At 30.2% G+C, this 23,374-nt stretch overlaps 3 protein-coding genes across 11 annotated transcripts; 1 reads left to right on the top strand and 2 right to left on the bottom strand.

Annotated features, from left to right (window-relative positions):
* Window positions 1-75: 75 nt before the first annotated feature.
* Window positions 76-958, bottom strand: LOC100781211 (zinc finger protein ZAT12). Its single transcript, XM_003543455.5, has one exon. It carries the CDS (start codon window positions 710-712, stop codon window positions 197-199), a length of 516 nt encoding a protein of 171 aa, XP_003543503.1. The 5' UTR covers window positions 713-958; the 3' UTR covers window positions 76-196.
* A 10,685-nt stretch (window positions 959-11,643) lies between these two features.
* Window positions 11,644-14,766, top strand: LOC100779601 (methyl-CpG-binding domain-containing protein 7-like). 9 transcript variants are annotated; one of them, NM_001414506.1, is made up of 7 exons: window positions 11,644-12,131; window positions 12,274-12,396; window positions 13,635-13,730; window positions 13,846-13,983; window positions 14,066-14,306; window positions 14,364-14,401; window positions 14,534-14,766. In NM_001414506.1, exons 1-5 carry the CDS (start codon window positions 11,880-11,882, stop codon window positions 14,303-14,305), a joined length of 849 nt encoding a protein of 282 aa, NP_001401435.1. In that variant the 5' UTR covers window positions 11,644-11,879; the 3' UTR covers window position 14,306; window positions 14,364-14,401; window positions 14,534-14,766. The 9 variants fall into 9 exon arrangements, 7 of the variants coding, with proteins under 7 accessions (NP_001401435.1, NP_001242214.2, NP_001401436.1 ...); XM_014765177.3 differs by having other exon boundaries at window positions 11,682-12,131; window positions 14,372-14,401; window positions 14,534-14,694; NR_182747.1 differs by having other exon boundaries at window positions 12,290-12,396; window positions 14,364-14,699.
* A 2,473-nt stretch (window positions 14,767-17,239) lies between these two features.
* Window positions 17,240-22,558, bottom strand: LOC100779076 (protein ALP1-like). The gene is made up of 3 exons (XM_003543451.5): window positions 22,108-22,558; window positions 21,873-22,019; window positions 17,240-18,532 (listed from the first exon to the last, which is right to left on the bottom strand). Exons 2-3 carry the CDS (start codon window positions 22,003-22,005, stop codon window positions 17,484-17,486), a joined length of 1,182 nt encoding a protein of 393 aa, XP_003543499.1. The 5' UTR covers window positions 22,006-22,019; window positions 22,108-22,558; the 3' UTR covers window positions 17,240-17,483.
* Between the last annotated feature and the right edge of the window lie 816 nt (window positions 22,559-23,374).

Below are 23,374 nucleotides of genomic sequence, written 5' to 3'. Positions count from 1 at the left end.
AGATGCCAAATTATAATTGGTTGTTGGAGATATTTTTTCTTGTATTAGACACAATATGACTACAACAAAAAGAACTACCTGCCAATAGGTGCGTACGTGTAATAATAAATTTCGAAAAATACACAATAACTATATATATATATATATATATATATAAGAAAAAAAGAATCTGGTGTAGTACAAAATTAATTTCCAATCAAATGAAACAATTGAGGACGGGCGTCCTTAAGTTGAGCTTCAGATCATCCTCCTCCATTGGCGTCAAGTTCAAGTCCAAACGCAAATTCAACCTTTCATGAGCATCTTTTGATGAATTCTTCAAGATGGACAACGAAGAAGGTTTACCACACAACAAGCCATCATTAATAGCACTTCTATGCTTTCTCATGTGCCCTCCCAAGGCTTGTCCAATGGCAAACTCAAGCCCACAAATCGGACACGGGTGCATCCTAGGTTGTTTCATGGTTGGGTTATTCGGTAACTCGTGATGCCACGAAAGATCTGTGACCATAAGCTTTGGTTTTTTGTGACTTGCTCTGTGGCCGCCAAGGGCTTGAAAAGAAGAGAACCTTCTATTGCAAGTCTTGCACTTGAAATCACCATCATCTCTACCCTTTGATATTGGGTAATTGGTTTCACTCTCACCAACTTTGGTCAATAGCATCAAGCAATTAGCCATGTCTAACTCACCCTCTTCTCTGCCTCTCTTCATGGCTACTACGTACTTAGGTCGGTTTAATGGGTTACTATAGCAAAAAAGTGCACTACACGAAAGTTGTTGAGATTGAGAAGTGCCCTAGTTTCTAAGTAATGAGATTATGAGAATTTGAAGGCACTTCACTCTAAAATATATACATAAGATTCTCCAACGTGTCATTAAGGTGCATGTAGGTACGATTATGACTTGATCTTCGGAATTATACACGGATAAAGTGGCAAAAATAGCCTTGTTTTTCCTTTGCAATTAAGAATTTAGGAACTAATGGTGGCAATAGGTGTAAATATGTCAAGTCCAGAGACAAAAATATTCTTAATTTGTACATGCGTTGGTACTTGGTAGTTGCTAGCTAAGTTTGCGTGACCGCGTTTCCAAAGGGGCCAGACCCATTCGTGTATTTGTTTTTTCTTTTTTTTTAAATTATTCATTTGGTCACCATAATTTTATATCTTTTAATCTTTAAGTAATTTTTTTAGTCCATATAATTTATATTTTAATTCTCTTTTAATTTTTATAATTTAAAAGTATTTTTTAGTCTTTATAATTTGTATTTTAATTTTCTTTTAGTCCTTATAGTTTAAAAGTGATGTTTTTAATCTCTATAATTTATATTTTAATTATCTTTTAGTTTTTATTACAAAAAATATATATAAAAATAATTAGTTATAAATTAGTCATAAATTATCAACTATTTTTTTATTATAAATTATTTTGTGATAGATTAGTTACGAATTATTTGCTAATTTTTTTATAGTTAATTATAATTGATAATATTACTCATATTTTGATGATAAGAACTAAAAGAGAATTAAAATATAAAATATATGAACTAAAAAAATCATTTTCAAACTACAAGGACTAAAAGAAAATTAAAATATAAATTATAGGGATTAAAAAAATAACTTTAAAACTATAAGAATTAAAATATATAAATAATAAATTATAAGAAACAATGAGTAATTAAATCTTTCTTTTTTTTAACCACCTAATTAAGGCTTTTGCCTTTCGGATAGAATTCAACTAACTTTTATTTTTTTTTATCCATTATAAAATTAATCATCAATTCAAAATTTAATCAAACTCAAATTTAATGTGTATGTCAATAAATGTTTGTCCAGTTACCGAGGTTTAAACTTACATCTCACACGAGATGAAATCTTGTTATAGATGTAAGAATTTTATTGATACATAATTTATAAATATTTTTCTAAGCGCTTAATAAGTCTTGAAATATATATTGATATTAATAAATTTTTGAGATTCAACTCAGCTAAGAACTTTTTCTCATAAAAAAAATTCAGTGTATCGCTTAGTCAAGTCTATGCTGAAAATAACGACGAATCCGGCTGAAATTACTAGTCATGTAACTATGTTTTTTGTATTCTCTAGAACTTTTGAAGAAAAATAACGCCTAGTGCGTCACACGAGTCTTGTTTCGTCCCATCTTAATATGATTACCACTTTTCTTTTTTGTATGTACTTGAGGATATTATATTAGAGCTGAGTTTTCATCTCAATAAATTAAACTACATGCGGTCTGAAATGGAGAAAATACTTATTTATTTATTAAATTATGTATCAATTTCTGGAAAATGACAGTTTTTGAAATGGAATAAAGGATAGTGGGAGATGATAGGCCCATTCAGCGTAGCGTGTGGGCCTAGTAAAATTTGGTGAGTATGAAAGGAAGAAGCAGAAGAATGTTGTATTTTTTTCTCTGTTTTTTATCTTTCCATCCATACATCCTAGAAATGACATGTAAAATGTATCGTTAGAGAAATGATTTTTAGACATTATTTTTTTGGAATATTTTATTAGTATTTATAATTTTTTTGTCCTATTTCACTTTTTGTTTATCATATTATATATATGATTTATATGACCTATCATAACTATATATTTTTTATTTCTCTCTTTTAGGCGTTAAATAGATTTTTTATTATCCAAATATCATTTTGCTAAAATTTAACGCTGCATCTGTTGAAGGTTCTGCACACGACAAATCACAAGGGCAAACGCGTGTCACAGGCACTTAAACGTACTGCGTTATGCATCGACTTTAATCAACCGCTGTGCGTCAATACACACTTGTGCGCGTGAATTCTTTTCTGGCATCCTCGTCATGTTTTGTTTGGTTTACGATAGAAAGTGAGAAATAGAAGAATTTCTCTTTTTTTTTTTTTATCAAACACAATCTCACCTCAGCTTATCAGTGATTGATTTGATCAATTCCAATCAACAGATTAAATTATGACTTATGAGTCATTTCGCCAATCTAGAATCCACCTTTTCCTAGTTCCTACTGAGGTTTTCGGTCGGAATAAAATTAGTGACAGATCTAAAATTTTAAGTTAATGGAATTTAAATTATAAAAAATAAAATTAATAGGTTGAATCATATAAATATAAATAAAATAAAATATAAAAATATAAGATTTTATTTATAAATTTTAAAAATGAAGAATACAAATACACACGTCAAAGCAATGTACGTCCGGCCACTGGATAAGATAAGAGTTTCAATCATTTTCGTCACTAGCTGATGGAAAAAGAATAAAAGCTTGCTACCAACTACCAAGTTTTCTTATGCCATATTTAGTTATACATTTAGGATGATTTTTATAAAACTTATATATATATATATATATATATATATATATATATATATATATATATATTATCCATTATTTTTAATCATACAAATAAATATTAAAAAAAATCATTTTCTTTCCCTTTTAGTTTTATCCATTCAAACAATATAATTTTCTATTTTATTTTCGTTTTACTATTGTCCTTTCTATTTTTCCCTTATGTATATATTTTTAGAAGATTTTAAAGCTTCAGTTTTTTTTTTGTCTTCTTTTTAACAATTGACTCACTTCGTATATTCTATTATTCTTTGAGTTGTTATTAAAATTTATACCAGCCTCGTCAAAAAAGAAATTATAATTTGTTCCGTCATAATTAGGTACTAAAATAAAACAACTTATCAATGCTTACTATCTGATTCGTATTACTTACACTGATTTATTGAATTAATCTTATAATTTTTTTTAATAAAATGTCAGACACTCAAGCTTTAGGTCATTTAATTATTCACAATTTTGACATACTAATTTTTAGCAGATTTAAAAAAGAATATTAAAATTCAAAGAGTTCACCGCAGTAACATAAGTTCTGTTGCGTTAATATAAATAATAATGATTTATCTAGTAATAGGATATATGTTTAATTTTCACTGTGTTCAAAAATCTTTTCAACCAATAATAATTATTGTAAGGGAGATTAATCTCTAACTTAACAGGTTAAGATATATGTGTTTTTTGACCTTGAAAAAAAGAATATTAAAATATAATATTTTTTTCATTTTTATCCCTAATATTTTAATGAGATTTCTCCTTTATCCCTCCTAATCAAAACATTCTTAAGGATCAATGTTAGTCGGAATTTTCTTTAATTGCAAATAAAATACAGAGTATAAGAAATTAATTTTCTAAACTTCAGATATTTTATTTGTAAAAAAAAACTTCAGATATTTTGGAAACAAATTTTCCCCTATATTAAATGTCCCTTTAGGGATAATGTTCTCGATGACGAAAATTTGTTGAAATTTTTTGGTGAGTGTTGGAATTCATGAAAGTTAGGTAAATTCCATGAATTTTCTTGTTCAACTTTTGGATTAGATGAGGAAACCTCTGATCTATTTGTTATTTGAAATCATTAAGTTTTTTTTAACTAGTTGTGAGGACTAAGGAATAAGGAATGAGGTGCAGTGTACCTTTTTCGATATTTTGCTGATAAAAATGGACATAAATTATAATTCAATTTGAGAATATAAATAAATATATAAAGACAATTTTTTTAAAAAAATATAAGACACAATTAATTGGAAAAGACTACTATAGGCATTAATATAAACTTGGAAATTTAAGGTGAATATATATGGCTAATATACAGTAGTGAATATTTGTTTACTGTACAATTTTTTTAAATCTATTTAGTTTTAAAAGTTAGACTAAAAAAAATATTTTAAATAAAATAGAATATGAATAATTAATTCAAATGAGAGTTATATTTAAACTTTAAAAAATAAGAAGCATATATTATTCTTTGAAAAAAAATTAATATAATAAATATGAATAGAAAATTGTTGAAGTCATGAATTGAGTTGTGTGTAGAATATATATATTCTCCTGTGGTGGTGTTATTTTTCTTTGGTGGTGCAAGTAATGAAGAATCGGGGTTACTTAATAGTGTTTTGTGTTTTTTGTTTACTGCAGGTTACTTAATAGCTAATAACTTAATACCCACAAAAGCACTTTGAAGGTTTCAGCTAGTATGAATAGGGAAAAAGCATATATGTATAACTTGAATGAAGCTATGCTACTTATATAACGTTTAAATGTGGGCTAGTGAGGCACAATTTTAGGTGACACGCACGAATTGGTCAATATGATTGTCAACTTCTTTGAAAGATGTGATGTGGGGAGCCTTTTGGTTTAAAGATGCTCAAGTATGTGCCTTCAAATGGATCCACATTATAGAAACTACTGTTGTAACTTCTGTGTTATTTTGAGATTTCTCCTTTTGCCAATAATTATATTCATTCATTTTATTTAGTTTTGATTTTTTTGTTTCAGACACCCTTTTCTATTTACGTGTAATATTGTAACCCGTATTCGTGTTCACAGCAAAATGAAGAAGTGCGTTTATTTTTAATCCTTCTAGCAAATAAATACAATAACATTTTCGGAGTTTATCCAATCCATTCACTCATTCAACGAAAAATCTTGAATCCGGCCATCTGTGATTTATTATTATAGGTGAAGGATTATTCGTTCTGTCTCCATGAGTTGTTAGTACCTAAAATGGTTTTATTTTTATCGTTGAACTATGCCGTAGTGGGCCTCCCGTTTAATTATGACTCTTTAACTTGATTGATGCAACGCTAGTTTTCATTTATTTTCTCCTTATCTTATTGGTTTATGAGATAAAATAAAATAAATGAATAGAAGCAGAAGAAAAATAATTTGAAAAAAAATAATAAAGTGAAAACAAAGTTGAATGTTAGGTTGTTTGATTTTTTTAAAAAAAATATATGAGAAATAAAATATCGAAGTTGTTTGGTTTAATTGAGGAACTACTTTGTGAGATTCATATGTGTATTGAACTTATTTTCATCTTCAATCACTTCAACCGAGCCACACTCACTGGTCACATTCCATCTTTTTCCGCTCCAGATCAATGCTGCCAAATAAAATATTATTTTTGGTATATGGTTATCTTATATTAATAGTATAAATCAAACAAATGAAATTCACTATATCAATTTAATATTTAAAATATAGCATAGCTTTTATATAACTTTCATACAATTTTTATACGAATGATGATATTTCAATATTTATTAATTTTCCATATTTTTTAAAACTTTATTTGTATATTTAATTATACTTTTAATTCATCTATTACACTCAATATATAATTTTGGTCTCTCGAATTTAATAACTCATTTTTTTTTATATATAATTGCTATAAATAAATAAGATCTTCCATCCCCTTCCTTCTATTTAAAATTCTCATATAAACTCATCAATTAAAATATCAAATTTTATCTAAAAATGAAATATCTCAAATTTTCATTTTCTATATACTGTAATCTCGCATCCTAACAAATCCATCAACTTCAATTAAAATTTTACTAGGTTTTTTCTTTCAAAAGTTTAAAATTATTCTGTATCTCAAATCCATTATATCCTCAACTATTTGAATACAAAACTGGATATCAATGGTTTTAAGCTGATGAAAATAAACGTAACCGATGTTTATTTATTAATATAAAAAATCATTTGTAGAAAAAAAAAAAGAGGCCAAAATTGTACACTGTATTAATCTGTGTGTACTGTACACGATCTGTTTCTTTGGTGTACTGTACACGGTCTGCATTAGATACACCAAACTTATAAGTGGGTTCTAATTTTATCATAGCTAATTTGTACACAGATAAATCAACAAGAGGACTAGTAAATTAGGTTTTCTTGCAACTTCTCTGAAAAAAAATAAAAATTCTTGCGGCCACTAGAATTTAGAATATTGGTGTCAAGACCCGGCCAAGAGCATGCTAACTAACCTGATTTGAGGATGGACTAAGAAAGCTAGCTAGGGAGAATTTCTCGTAGGAACTCATTGACCTTTAAAATTTATACAAAAGGGTGACAACAAGGATACAACTTAAGAATGAATCTTGGGCCTGCTACTCAAATATTCCAATATGGCATTGTCCTAATAAATTTTAAACAATGAGTAGTCGTATTGTACCTTATACAAACGACATCTGTTTTGTTTTTTCTTCTTCAAGGGAGTAGATATTTTTTTGGTACAAAAATGACATGAAACTAGGATGCAATGCCCATGCAGGGAAAAAATAAATATATAATAAGTACAAATTAAAAACAAAAAGAGAAAGAGTAATATATATATATATATATATATATATATATATATATATATATATATAAAAGAAACATATTGATAATATTATCCAACCAACACGTGATATATGACTGGACAGTTTTAATATATATTGAGATGATGAATGCATTTTAGACCTCAATTAGAGGAGCTTAAGTTAACTATTTGTTTTAGTTGAAAATCAAAAGGCGCATTATGGAAGAAAAGAAAACAGAGAAAATGTCATCCATTACACCTTTTGGAAACGCGTAACGCATGGAAGTAAGAAAGTATATACAAGGGATTCACATATAAATGTGTTATTTCTATATTAAAAAAATCAATATTTATCTTACATCCACTTCTTATTTCTTATTTGCGATATTTAAATTATTTTATATTCATATTTTTTTTTCATTCTATATATTCAAATAAGAGAAAATATTTTTTACTTATAATTTTCTCTTTACTTAATCAACTTTTTATTAATTTATTTATTATCTTCATTTCTTTTCACTTTCATATATATATATATATATATATATATATATATATATATATATATATATATATATATATTAAATCAAACATAGCCTGAAGCTAAATACGACAAATGATAAGTAATTCTCAAGCTGTGAGCAGTGATGTCACGGTTGCTACTTGCAACTGAGCGCTGGATTAAGTAGATTTTTTTTGAATCGGCAATTAATATATATATATATATATATATATATATATATATATATATATATAAGAAGAAGAAACGTTGCTACCAGAGGTGCCAACACACATAAAAACAGAATACATATTACGATGTTTTGCTGGGATTTCCACTTTTTAGGAAGGAGAAATGAAGCTTCGTTGGTGGTCCTACTCCTACAATGTTTTACAAGTAATGCTTCCAAACGTGTACATTAGATCATTTTAAAATTTAAAAATTTTATAAATACTTTTTTTTTCGAAGAAAAGATTTTATAAATGTTAGTGGTTGATAATTGATACAAAATTTTATAATTATGTTTATAATTTTTTTTTCTTTTTTTTTTTTTTAATTTTCAAAAATCATTAATAAATCTTACAAATGAAATAGAATGGTATTTTTTTTTTTTTAATAAAATGAAGATAATGCTAAAGCAAGATGACTGCTATGATCTCAACTAGATTGACACCATTACAACCAATTACCTTAATAGCAATACCTGATTCATTAAATAGACAAATAAAACATAACAAGAAGCCATGGAGGACATCAAAAGCCTAACCCAGATGGATCAAAACAAGAATTATCTAAACCTGTAGTAAGGAAGACCTTGTCTGTCCTGTACAAAAAATCTTGAAGCAAAGTTAGGAAGAGAGTTCCACCAGCATAAATCTTGTATACCGTCACATGAGAAACTAACCTATATGCACAAGTATTATCCTCTGGGTATATGTGCTCAACAATGAAGTTAAGTTCATATCCTCTGTGATTCATTAATAATGAAATTTTCTCCTATTGTGATAGTCACATATACTCCACATTGTGTAGGTAATGGCCGCTAGTCTCACATCATGCAGTTGAGGAGAACACTCAAAATTTAAAAATCCCAATATGCTCAACATAGAACTTCTGTCCAACTTGTGCTGCAATTTGATCTCTAACTAGTCCCAAACTTTCGAAGCAAAACTACACTGAAGCACAAGGTGATCAACATTTTCAATAAAGCAATAGCAAAGATAACATCTGCAAACAATGTTGCAGCCCCTTGATCGCAACATATCATCCATAGGCAATTTCTTTTGCATAAAATTCCAAAGCACCAATGTTTTAGCCGGCGGAATGCAATTCCTCCAAATCATCTTGGCCCAAGAGATGTCATGAAATGGGCCATTCGAGAAAGTTGTGCCTCCTTTAGATTCAAAGTTCCTATGGATGTACCTTGCCACACTGGACGATCTTCTTCCTCTAATAAAGGAATGATTGTGTTTTCAATCTCGTTGGCAATGTTAGGAGCTAACTATTGAAACCAATCAGGGAGCCTCCACTGACCAAGATGAATAAAATCTGCAACCTTAGCCTTTAGGTTCATCTGAAAATGAGTAGGAATTTGCACCGCCGAAACCAAAGTTTGCGATTAGTGTTCACCAATAATTTTCCTTTTTCTCATTAGAATGAAATAAGATGGTGAGAAATATGAATAAATAAATAAGATAAAAATAAAAGGTAAATGGAATGAAAATATGTATTATTTAGATAGAAAAAATAATAAAATATTTTATATTAATTAAAAATAAATTTAACCCAAAAAATTAACATTTTATTTCTTTATTTTTAATATAAAATTATTTATTATTTTTAAAATATTTATGTAAAAAAAATTAATTTTATAATAAAAGAGAGAGAAATCATCTTCCCTTCCATTATGTTGGGGATTTTTTCTTCACCTTTTCTCTCTCAAACACAAAAATTGTTATTTCTATATCATCTCCCTCTCTCATTTCTTTTCCTCTATGTTTCTATCAATGTACATGGATCACGACATGAAATTTGCCCGTAAGTTTATTTGTATCCATTTTTTCCCTCTCCACACCCTACTATTTTTATTTTTATTTTTTCATATTCTTAAAATACCCCCCTCTTTCTCTCTCACACTAGTGTAATGAACTTAGCCTTCACTTATTTTTAATTTTAGAAAAATATATGTTAGGAAATATGTATAAAAATATTTAAAATTTTATGTGAAGCGGAAAATATTTGGTATATGTATTACAATTTATAAAACTCATAGGTAGAGTGGATCGATGTGAAGAGTTGATTGAGCTCAATGAAACGTACTTTTATGTTTTGTATTCGATACAATAATGTAAGCAACTTCAACAAGCAATTCAAATATCATGATTTAAAGAAACGGGTTTTCAATAAGTGTAAGGGGTTTAATTAATATGTAATATTTAATAAATTTTTAACTTATGTAATTATTTTTTATTGGCAAGGTATGAATTATCATACAACCACAATTTGAGGCCAAGCTTCTTGCATTGAGAAAAGAGTTCCCAGAAGCTCCAAAATGGTTAGATCATATATATCTTGAACGAAGAATAAAGGAAAGTAATATGATCACATAACTACCAATCTTGTCGACTGCATTAATTTAGTAATGAAAGGGGCATGGACATTGCCTATCACCACTCACCAGATTAATCAAAAACTACAATTCACATATTATATAAGCCAACAGTTTCTTGACAATGGGAGAAAAACAATGAGGGCAGATCATGTTTCTTTTGAAGAGTTAGCAATGTTGATGCAAGATAATCGTGAAAAAGTCATCTCATGTTTTTCATAGGTACATTAGGAAATCCGGTACGTCGTTTGAGGAAATTATAGACACTCTGAGTTGACGCACAATAATTTGCACTATTAAATTGCAACAATGGTGATGTAACTTCGGGAGAATTCTAAACATTCAAACTTCTTTGTTCTTATGTAACTGTAGCATATGCGATATTGTAAATTAGATTGCAATTTTTCCATTTCTTTGATATGTAGACTAAGATCAAACAGATTTATAGTGTATAAGCATGGATTTCATTCAGTTGGTAATGAAAATTTGCAATTTCATTCCAAATAATAATAATAATAATAAAATTAACTTGTATACACTATACAAACTAATTTGAGAAATTGTAAGAGATTTTTTACAAATTATCTATTATTATTAAGTTGTACATTTTACTAACAGATAGTTTTTTTTTTTTTGGAGAGAAAACAGATAGCCTTATACCTCTATTATCCCACATAAAATGAAGGCCACGAAAATATCAAAAAGTTCTGCTCTATGCCTCCCATCATTGTGTAATGAATGCTAACAGTAACTTGCTTATATTTAAACATTAAAAATATAAAAATAGCAAACTTGACAATAATATTTCAACTTCTATATCATTAAATAATAACAAAGTTAACAATATTATAATCAACTGTCAAACTAGAAAGAAAAACGAGATAAGCCAATAGCAATATTGTTTACTTCCACTTATTAGAAATAAAAAAATTATAATTAAATTAATAAGTTTCTTATAAATTCGACTTCTTACTTACCCTATTATGTCAATTACACCAGTTGCCTACATTCACTTTGCCGGATAAAAAAGTTGTGAATACTTTTGTAAATCAAGAAGATCTAATTGAATTATTCTCTAATGTTTTGAATATAAGTAAACAAAATATAGGTTGTGGGTTAGTCTCAAATACAAATAAATTTTAACTAATATAAAAAAATAAAAATATCCTTCCTCTTTCATTTAACTGAAGAGTAATTTATTTTTAATAACTCTCTTTTATTTTTTATATCAAATTAAAAAATAATTATAAAAAATATTTATTTTAGATGAAATCAAATCATGTTAATCAACATTTTTTTTTATATGAACCAACATTCTTAACTTGGAATTGTACAAACTATTTATAACAATAAATCTTGACCTGGGATCCACCTCAAGATCTGATTTTCAATAAATCTATCATTAGAGGAGTGAGAATCTTCATGATCGAGGATGGGTCTTCTTTCAAAGAAAAAATCTTAAATTAGAGTTAAGAAAAGAAAAGATCTTTGTACAAATCTGAACTGCCACCCATAAAAAAAGTGTTCCGAAATCCCAAAATGCCCTCTTAAGCTTACACAGCCTTGTTCAATCTGGTGGGTCATACATATTACATAGCAAATGCAGTTATGCTTTTGGCATCAAATCATCATCATCAACAACAACAACAGTACCACGGTCCTGCCTTACCGATGATGCCAACCCCACTCCAAGTTCGGAGGAGGCCTGTCTTTGAATTTGATGATGAGCATCTTCAGAATCAAAAGCCCACCATTCCAATGGAATTGCAGATTGTCAGTTCCCAACAACATTTTCGTCTTCCCGATGGTTGGGTGGTCGAGAAAAAGCCCCGTCCCTCTCACGAGTCTCGTTTTGACAAGGTAGGTGCTTGCTTTGCCATTTATTATTTGTTAATTCTTGCATGCATGTCCCTTGTAGCACCATACACTATTTGGCTATTCTTCTTCCCCTTTTTACTAGGATTTCATCTTTCTTTTTTCTTTTTTAACCTTATTTGTTCAGTATTACTATGAGCCAGGCACCGGAAGGAAATTTCGTTCTTTGTTATCTGTTCAGAGACATCTAGCAGGAGAAACAAGAGACTATGTTGTTGCTAACACAATGATGTCAAAAAATGAAAACACTGTGAGTTCTAATTCCATCTTTTGCAAGTTTCTGTGCCTTTTTTGGAAATGAAATCTGTCTGGATACAAACACAAAGCTGAAGTTACAAACAGGGCATTTCTATTTTCCACACTATGTTGTCTGGGGTACATTCTGATTTTAACTCTCTTTTTTTTCTCATAAGAAAATGTAATCATTTGGTTTGGTTTATAAGGCTGTGGAATTGATAATGAGCTAAGTATTATCCTTGGTGCAGATTTTGCTTTGATACATATGATGGAAATGAGTCAAATGACATTCACTATTTGCAAAAGAAATAAATAAAAGGCAATATAAAACTCCTGTGTTTGTGAAGCAGTAGCTTGTGTCCTATTTTTATTTGGTTTGAGAAATAGGACTCCCACATACAGTGGAAGCTTTCCCTTGTTATCAGCTAGGCTTTAGGAGTGGGTTCGGTACATCTTTTGGCATCAAAGCCTAGTTTGCTCCCCTCACAGCTTAGTATGGATGTGCCAATCTTCCCTATCTGACTGGATTGTTGCAGGAGTGTGAGTGCTGAATTTGTTGGATGTGAGAGACAACTACGATTCACAGTGGAGGTTCTCACCTCTTATCAGCCTGATTATTAAGTTCTCCTCTACTTTAGTTAGGTTTCAGTTTGGATATGGATTAAATAGAAGCATATTTTGCTTTTAGAAGACAGACACATACATGGACAAGAAATTGATTAAACAGTTTGCTATTGTTTTTCTAATTACTTGTATTTGATGTAATTAGCTTAATATTTGGCAATAATGACATTTTGGTCTTTAATTGAGCCAAATGATGTTGTGTGATCCATGCAACCAACCTCTTCTAGTGGAATAAGAATTTGTTGTTGTATGGTTAAACTATCCTCTCACTAGTTTATGAAAAATGCCTTGGTCTCTAATGATGATTGCATACAAAATTTCCTCCCTTTCTGTCCTCTTTCAGATGTTTTTTTTTTCTTTTCTTTTTGCACTTTACTCTTAGCAATTTTAATTTTTAAGCAAACATTTGCTGCTCTTGATTTGAAGCTGTAACAGCAGCAACACACAGAGCTGTGTGTGTAAAAGAGTTTATGGTATGCCACCTGACCCCCTACCTTATCCTGTGTCTTGCACCTCCAGTGTACCTAAAAAATGTAAAGAAGTCACAAAAGTGTAAGACTGCAAGATGATCAAGGCTTGTGGCTTAAAGTTCTTACAATGACTTTTATAAAGCTATTTTTTCTGCAGAATTTTATTGAGTCTGGGTCAGGACAGAAGTTCGGTTCCTTGAGAGCTCTTGATAATTTCTTATCTGAAGAAAATGCATGTACAACAACACCTAAGGTGCAAAAACCAAGCAAACAAGTTATTTTTGGTTTGACAATTAATAATGTGGTGGTATCAACATATATCTGCTTGGTTTGTCACTATCTAAATCTAATTTATGTTTCCTTTTCAGTCTGCAGTGAAATCAGGCACTGGAGAGCAAAGAGCTTGTGGTGTGAGAAGTGGCCAAAAAGCTGTCCATAAAGGCTCTTCTGTAGGAGAAGAAGTACAAATCACTCCAAAGTCCTTGAAACACACTATTCAATCTGCAGTGAGTTTCAAGACTAAATAGACTTTATAATGATCAAGAACTGATCATGCATTCAGTGTAACTAATTGAGTGTCTTTTTAAGCTTTCTGAGAAATCAGATTCTCGGAAGAAAACCAAGTCGGAGAAGGACAACAGAGCTTCCATGCATAACTTAACTGTACCACCACCAGCAAAAGTAAGCTGGGTTCTGTCTGGTTCCGGGGGGTTCTGGAGCCCTTTCCTTGATGATTCCATTGTACCAGAACCTGAAAAGATGAAATGGTCCAAAGCATTTGTACTATCAATCCATGATGATGGAGATATTAATGGACTTAATAGCTGAGGTAAGCATGAAATAAGTTAATTTATACTCTGAAAGTCACTTGTTGATTTCCTTTCAGCTTTGCAGGGTTCACAATGGAGATGACTGGAAATCTTGGTGAGAATGTGCTGATTCCATGTAGCTTAGATTGTAGGCGGGAATGGGATTATCCACGTGCCTTAATTATCTTAACCTATAAGCAGATATTGTTCTATTTCACTGATTATAATCATGTAGGTTCTATCACAGGGTTGCACCTCGAAACAACTTGGGAAAGATTGAACTAGTGCCAACTGATCTATACTAAAAGCCCGTTGGCAGTAACAACTTTTGAACAAAGAGTGATGTGCTGATTCCTTGTACATGTGGTTTGATTCAACATTTCTGAAATTAAATTTTGAAATTTTTCATATTTTCAGAATTCAATTCCCAGACGTACGTAATCACGTTTTGGAAATTAATTGGAGAAAATTGTTCTCACAGTTCCAGATTGCTCACTTACTCAATGCTTTTGACAGTAGCAAAAAAAAAATAAAAAATCCACTGTTTGAACACAAAAAAATTAAAGGAAAGAATAGAAAAGGCAGGACTCATAAAAAACAATCCTCTTTATTATGGACGGAAAACAGCGAGAAGCTGCACCTTTTCTTGTACCTGTAGTTTGCGTGCCTATAACTCACATTACAATAATACATATAAATTATAAAATTCCTAGATTTAAAGTTAGCAGAAATATGCCAAAAGTTTAATAATTGAGTAAATTAGAAAAAAAAAATGTTACTGTATTTGTTAGTTTTACTTTTACCAATAACTTTTCGTCAAAATCAGCAACTTTTTTAAAAAGGGATTCAAAATGTTTTATGAATATTAGAATAAAAATAAGAATACATCTTTTTTAAATATATGAATAAAAAACAAGTAATAAATAAAATTGATTATAAAATATGATTTCTAATGTCAATATAATATTTGAATCATAAAACTATAAATAAAATGTTATTTACTAATCTTTTATTATTTTTAAAAATGTTTTTATTTAATATATTTTTTTCCTGTCATTCTTTTCCTTATCGAACACTCTAAAAATATTCTACTTCCTCTTTTTTTTTTTTCTTTTCCTTTCTTTTCACTTTCCTTTCCAAACTAAGCATACTACTCAATTCAAAATTCAATATTTTCTCTCTCTTTTCACTTTATCTATTTCATTTCAAACTCACCATAAAGCAAAGTTAAAATTCTTGTTCAATACGATATGGTAGTGACAGTTGGGTAGGGGTAGGATTCTTTTTTTTGGCAATGGAAAAAATTAATTGAAACAGTCTTAAATAGTAGAATCTGGGTTGGATGCTGATTTTTAAGTTTACCGTAAGATCATATTGTATTTAATCTATTTGAGAAGATTTTGAGTGTATTGGCCACAAACTTTCCATTCCACAAAGAGATCGGAGTAGCTACGGATCCAAAATATTTTAGTTGTAGGGATAAAACTCACATATAAATTAGTAGGAACAAGATTCATATTATAACATACTTTTTTAATTAAATTTTAAATTATAAAAATAATTTATAACTACGCATATATGTTATACTAAAAAGAAAAAAAAATAATGGGAGCAATTGTCCCTTTCCTAGTGTATTGGTCACGAACTTTCTATTTCTCAAAGAGACCATAAGTAAATTTAATTAAAATATACTTATATAGGAAAGGGTATTTATATTTCCATTTAATTTTGAATTATCATATAATTGAAGATTATTAAGTTTTATAATAATGATTTAAAATATAATATAAAGAGTAAATTTTAATCAATTAGTAAATTAAAAACATTTCTATTTTTTTAAGTGAAAAAAATTATATTAATAGTATATCAAATTTAGATTTATATATTTTTTTCATTTTCCAAAAGAGACCATAATATAAAAATCCCAATTAGTTGTGAATTGTGAATAAGGGGCCATGCCTTCTCCCAATTTTTTTTTTTTTAAATAGTATAGCATGTTTATAATTTTACATATATGTGTATGATTATTTTAACATCTATTCCCGTTTCAGTTAATAAATAGATGTAGAAAATAAAATTTGCTTCTACCAATACTAAAAAAGTCAGCTTTTAAAAGATTTCTAAACGAGTATTGCAATATCTATTCCTGGTTCATTTAATAAATGGGTGTAGAAAACAAAATTTGCATTTGCCTATAAGGAGAAAGTCAACTTCTAGAATTTTCTAATATCAGTATTTAATTATTGGTACCATTTGACATCTGTAAAATTGAAGGGTAAGGATGGAAATTGATGGATTAGGATCTGGAGTTAATAATCAACTGCATGATGGTGCAGTTTTTTTATTTGAATTAAACCATTAAAATTTACTAAAAAATTATCTAAGTTAAACCACGCTCAAATAAATTCCATAGAAACTCTTCTAAATGATCTCCCAAATGTGTTAATTATGTTATGCTTAACGCTACATAGACTCCTGATAATGATTTACTGTGAATGCTACATTTCTTCACACTAAAGTTGCTTTTGTTATATTACAAACTAAAATAGACTTATATAAGTTTAGTCAAATTTCTCTAGGTATTCTTTATTTTTCTACACCTACACCAACTTCTCTTGAATGTTTAAAAACATTAAGTTGACAATCCTTGATTGTTTAAAAAACAATGTAACCTTGTATTCTTATAAAAAAGATTGTTGTAAATGTTAAAAAAATATGAAGTATGTCCAATGTTAAAACATTGTTGATAATGATACAGGGTGTAACATCCACATTTTAAAAGAGTTTAAAACCAAAAAATTGACGCAATGGTATAAGGTTCGCTGCGTTCACAATAGTGAGAACGACTCATTAACGGAAGACCAGTATTTAATTCCTACCGTGTGTAAAATTTTATTGGACTAGCGGCAGCCACACACCTTTATTCATACTAGTTTGCAACTAACAAAGTAATCATCAACTTCGTTTATTCCAGTAAAAAAGACTATGTCCAGTGTAGAACGTAGATGTGAATTTACCAGCGACTTCAAGCACAGTTTGGTAATCCTGCAATTTTCACCTTGCCATGCAGCATCCAAGTTATTTACAGTCTAGAAATTGGGGAGGAACAACTATACCATAAGATATGTTTTCTCAGAAGCTTCAATAATTTAGTAAATTCATTGAGTGACCAAAAGCTAGTGATGGACAAAAAGAATTCATGAAGGCAACCTTCCAGCCAAATAGTGAGACAATCTGTCTCTTAGTGCAACTCCCTTCTCGTCTACAGCTCCACAAACCAGTCGATGGTAACCTGAGTCATGATCAAGAGACAAAGATAGTTCATCCTGCACTTCATCGTTCAAGTCAATAACAATGTTATGAAGTACGCAGCAAACGAGAATAATCCTTGGCAGACGGTGTTTGTCTGGTCTCCACATCATTCCATGAATGATTCTCCACATCTCTTTCAGCCTTGCCAGTGCTCTTTGTGCCACCATCCTTGTTGCCAAATGCTGCTTGTTAAACTGTGCTTTTGGTTCTGAGAGTTCTTTCCCTTCATAGGGGACAACAAGGTAAGGTAATAGACGATAGCCTGAATCTCCGAGTATATATTCTCTTATTTCTGATCCTTCAGAGAGCTGTAATTTGCTTCCATTCAACCTCTCACCCTTCTCACAAAGTTTATTGAAATTTGAACTCTCAAATATCAACCAGTCCTCCATTTTACCCGGCCAACCAGTGACTATGTCCCTGAACCTCATGTCAGGATCCACTATTGCTTGCAAGACCATGCTATGATTCTTCTTGTGATCAAGCCACACATTACAGTAAGGTTCAGATGCTGGTAAACACATTGTGATGTTAGTAGCATCAATTACACCGCAGCAATTAGGCAAGCCACGTATTTTCTCAAATTTGGATTTGATTGCATTCATTTCCACTTCTGTTGAAGGCCATCGCAGATGATGAAGACCCCTTTCTTCCATGGATTCCACAAATCGCCAGGTTACTTGAGAAACAGTTGAGTGGTTTAGGCCAAATGAATCACCAATTGTGACCAGTGACTCACCAGATCCCAGTCTTCTCAGTGCCACTGCTACTTGTTCACGTAAAGATATTGGCTTGCCATTTGTAAACACAAAATGTGCAGCTTTCGTCATCATATCATCCTTAACAAGTGAACATATGTACTCAAATGTCTTTCTGGAGATCTTGAAAACAGATTCAAAGTTATCCAAGCACTTCGATGGAGACTGCTGAAGACCTGTCAAGTAACATGAGTTATATCTTCTAATTCTATATGTTAATAATGCAGGCTTTTCAGATATTTTTTAGATGGTCTTTCAGGTCATGCAGCAGGATTGAAATGCCAAGGCATGGCGAATTTCCTTCACTATGTCTAAAAAGAAAAGGGTTAGGAGAAGGATGTAATGTAATGCTAAGTGAGAAAAATCACAAGCCTTCAATTTGTCTGTGAAATCGGTGAGATTCCTATGATAAGAGGAACAAAAACACATCAAAGCAAATGAAAATGCTTTATTATGTCTTGATTCGTGAGGGAAGAGGCCAGACAAACAGCTCCTGAATTAATCATACTAACCTAATTAACAAGGGCGTGGCTTATTTATTGTATAGTTAAGCAATAGACTAATTTAAAAGTAATTTACTTCAGTATATGTAAAAAAAACTGATGCATTCCAGTTGAACACAGAAATAACATAAAAATAGCTAAAGATTCACGGCAGCTGGTTTATACATAATTATGAAGAAAATACGGGTAATAAAAAACAGGCATTGTAACAAATGTATTATCAAGGTTTGGGACAATAATATGACTGAGCTCCAACAAGAATGCATTACAATCATATTAAAATTATTAATTAGATTATACGATTAGAGATTGGCTGTGAAAAAATCATGTCTGATCTTGGACTTCCATAAATGGTATAAATGTAAACAATGCTCTTAGCAATAAAATGATTCTAGAACACAGTATTTCATGATGGCCTACATATCTGTCATTGTAAAATATAAAGTTCTGGGTATTGAAACAAACTGGACCGTATGAATGTATACTAATACGCTCATCAACTTAAACCCAGAACATGACAAACTGACATCAGTTATGATCCCACAGCAAAAAACATCAAACTTTATGAGATATCCTGATTCATGTTAAAAATAGCTTAATATAATCAATCTACATAAAATGGTATTAACATCTTTTTTTCCCATTCTTTTGTTTGATTCTTATTCCACTTTTTCACTACAAAAAAATGAGAGCTAGAAGACTTTTCTACTTGCCTCAAAATTACGGCAAAACACAGTTATTCCTAGAAGATTATTTTACTAAGATGCATATGTTGACTAGAACCTGCACAATCACCAACCTGCTTATTTATAATCTCAGGTTAATTGTTTACTGAAAAGACAGTTTCTGCAAAGTCATATAGTATCATGTACAGTAGCTGATGCTACTTTCCAAATGTCAGTTGTTAAACCTTTTGGTGAGCTCACTTCAAGAAGGAAACTAATTACTTGCAAAACTGATAGATTTCTCAAAGTTCTTTGAAATGTTGCAAATATCTTTAAGCAATCACTCAAAAAGTAAGATTGGTTGAAAGAAATTATAAGCTTTGCCAATTGCATGCTGTTGGTGACATAAGCAGGCAAGCAGCATAGATTGAACTAAATATCAAGTAATTTTACTTTGATCTTGCTTCTGTAAATGGTTTGATTAAATCCCCCCATATGATCACACATCACAAAGGTGATCCATTTCAAAACTATACAGAGGATGAACATATTTATGCAGGAGTGTGGTACTAAAAGATCATAATTCATAAACATAGCATAGAAAAGGTCAAATTTATAAGCAAATATCAAGCCTGACAGGAGTACCACAAGGTTTACCTAGAGTACAGAATAAACAGAACACCCCGCAAATAAAATAAAATAAAGTAGCAACAACTCACCAAGCTCAGCATCTTGAAACTAACCAATCAAATCATGGCTGTAAAACTAGAAACAGAAAGCAGCAGCTCCATTGCTTAGCTGCCAAAAAATATTCTCTCTATAAAGGTTAGGATTCTCTAACTTAGGAACACATTTCATAAGTTGCTTGTTGACTGCTCTTTTTATTTCTTGACAGAAATTTTCTAAAAACATATTTTTGTCAAAATCTAACGAGTATATCCATACTTTCTCACTTTATCCTCTCTTAGTTCTTCAGCTACAAGACATGATGAAAAAAGTATTTTCAACTTCCTCATTTTGTTTTCCCCTATTTTCTCTCCTTATTTTGTTTCGAACCAAATGCTTAGGAGCCAATAAAATTCTTAAATATATATACCATAAGCAAAGGATATAAAATCAAACAACATTAAACTTTTTGAAGAAACAGGTCAGAGAAGCATTAAGAGGATAGCTAATAGAAGATACAATTAAGATAAAGTCTGTTTTGTTATTCTTCCTGGATAACCCACATCCCCCATTTTTATTTTTATTTTCATTTAGTTTCTTTCACTCAGTGAATCTATTAGTCTATGCTTTCCAACTGCAGGCATCAGGCTACAATAATTAGGCTTCAATTGATCACTTGAGTAAAACAAGAAAATAAGACAATGAGCAGGCTAGAAAGTTTTAGGACCCAAAACACTGAATTTGAAGTAATGTGTCAATTACATTAATTTGTTGAAACTTTCTATAGAATCTGTAAAAAAACATGTTCACAACTAACAAAATTCAGGTCCCTTCTTTACAAGCAGGAAGTCTAGTGAGTTGAAATCAGAACTGCAATAAAGCAATACACAAAATATATTGTGAATGAACTACAACTGGTATGAAGGGAATACATACATATCTGATAGATGTGTTACCCATGCTTTCTTTTATTTACTTTAAAAATCAAATTACAAAAAAAATAGCATGAAAAAGTTATAAGACTCTGGAACATGAAGCCTAATACCACACCTGACATAAAACAGAAAGCAGCAAACAGACTACGCGCATGTTTGGACACACATCCAATACACACTTATATTGAAAAAAAACCATGTCAAATTAGGTCAATTACGCATAAGCTATAACTTATTGCTTCTGATGGATGCACAGAAAATCTGTGAAGATGTGGAAACAAACATGTTGTACAACCATTCCAGCACCATGAAGAAAGTAACATTCTTCCTTGGAATTTCTCATACACGCGTAATGTACTACATGATACACAAACTTGTTCAGGGGTAATTATAATGCTACTATATAATGTGATTAAGCATTCCTTGATTGGTAAGATAGATAATAGGATCAGAATGACAAACAACTTGAAAGTCAAATTAGGGATCCTTAACATATATATATACCTGTTGTAACAATAATTTGTTCTAACAATACCAAAATGCATTTGAGTAATACAGTGCGCAAAGAATTTCAATGACAAAACAGTTATTTTGTAAAATAGAGATGAGAAGCAAGGCATTCAGAATAGCAGGCCACGATTCATTAGCAAAAAGAAACATCACACATTAAAAAAAAAACGAAGACTCGAAGAGCAAACATGAAAGGAATTATTGAACACAGTAAAAGACAGAAAGAAAGAAATCTACCATTCATTCTCTTTGACAAGTCATCCCACCAATCTACAGGACCCTCTCCCTCGGGTGACCCAGAACCAGAACCATTCTTGTCATGCTTCTTCTCTGGCTTTCTTTTCTTCTTGAATCCTCTCACAGGACCCATCGGGGAGGCAAAGTCTGCAACAATTCACGGGGTCAAGAGAAAAAAAAAAAAAACAAAGAGGAGATTCATTACTATCTATCACCAGAGAGCAATAACAGTCACCTGAGAATGATGATGGTGGCAACAAGTTATGAGAGTAGGAATAATAATGGTTAGTTGGAAAGCAAAGAGTGGGATATGAGTGTTTGTTTAAAGCATGCAAGAAAGGAGTGAAAAGGGAAGAGAGAGGACACAAAACAAGGAAGTATGCTAAGGTTAAGGTTAAGGTAAGGTAACTGATGCAAAATCCAAGCACCAGCAACACATGTGGGTTGGTTTAAGACAATGTATCAACACAGACATAGATATGATATGGTATATATATATGGGGCTCAGAGAAAGAGCATCAATCACCAATTCACCATGTTATGTTATGTCGATACAGATGCCTGATTCACTTCCTGCTTTCCCACAGAAAAATTTATGACTAAAATGCTGCCTTGGTTTGGTTTGGTTATCATCATAAAAATAAATAAAAAATAAAAGCGACTTCTCTCTCTCTCGATTTGAAAACTATGTGCATAACAAACAAAAAATAATAAATAACAAGCATAAATTGAACACATACTTAATACAACAATCATTTTTTAAATTTTAATTACCTATTTATTTTTTATAATTTTTAAACTTATTCATTTTAATCTTATAATTAGTAAGTAAATTTTTTAATTCTTAAAATTTATATTTTAAATTCTAAAAAATCTTTATCGTTAAATTTTTTTCAGCATGAACTATTTTAGAATTAAAATATAAATTTTAAAAAATAAAAAATTTAAGAAATTAAAAAATCTCCTTATTAATTATAGGAACTAAAAATAAATAAATTTAAAAATTATAGAAATTAAATGATAAATTAAACCTTGTTTTAACTTTACGGTTGCTGTTATCTTCTAAATGGGATTCCGCCCCTTGAATTATAATATTAAAAGGCCGAGCTCCCTTAAAATATTAAATAATCTGTGTTGACTAGTTTGGTTTATCTCATAAAAATGTATAATTAAATTATTTTAATTATTTTTTTAAGGATTTAGTTGATATGCATAGACAACGTAATTTTTTTTTATAATTTCAATCCGTCACAAAATGTTACATTTTTTTAAAAATTGAGTTTTTATCTTAACTAACTTAAAGTCATACATATCATGTATTATAATTGATTGTAAATGCAAATTTTTTATACTATAATAATTAAACTCTTGGGGATAATTTAACTACAATAGAAAATATAATTAAATTATTCCTAAGAAGAGTCTGTATAAGAAAAAGTTTTACCTTCAGGACCTTAGTGGTTAAAATTTTAATTTGTTGTTTGTCAAAATAAATCAATTTT

The sequence above is a fragment of the Glycine max genome, chromosome 13 (genome assembly GCF_000004515.6).
Source record: "Glycine max cultivar Williams 82 chromosome 13, Glycine_max_v4.0, whole genome shotgun sequence".
NCBI lineage: Eukaryota > Viridiplantae > Streptophyta > Magnoliopsida > Fabales > Fabaceae > Glycine > Glycine max.
The sequence above is the reverse complement of the archived record's forward strand: the minus strand, read 5'-3'. Positions and strand labels throughout refer to the sequence as shown.

Excerpts from the sequence above, each read along its gene's own strand:
- LOC100781211 (XM_003543455.5), bottom strand. The coding sequence starts at position 712 with ATGAAGAGAGGCAGAGAAGAGGGTGAGTTAGACATGGCTAATTGCTTG.
- LOC100779601 (NM_001414506.1), top strand. The coding sequence starts at position 11,880 with ATGCTTTTGGCATCAAATCATCATCATCAACAACAACAACAGTACCAC. Across the intron at positions 12,397-13,634 it reads TGTCAAAAAATGAAAACACT|AATTTTATTGAGTCTGGGTC; the intron begins GTGAGTTCTAAT and ends TTTTTTCTGCAG. Across the intron at positions 13,731-13,845 it reads CATGTACAACAACACCTAAG|TCTGCAGTGAAATCAGGCAC; the intron begins GTGCAAAAACCA and ends TTTCCTTTTCAG.
- LOC100779076 (XM_003543451.5), bottom strand. The coding sequence starts at position 22,005 with ATGGGTCCTGTGAGAGGATTCAAGAAGAAAAGAAAGCCAGAGAAGAAG. Across the intron at positions 18,533-21,872 it reads CTTGTCAAAGAGAATGAATG|GTCTTCAGCAGTCTCCATCG; the intron begins GTAGATTTCTTT and ends GTTACTTGACAG.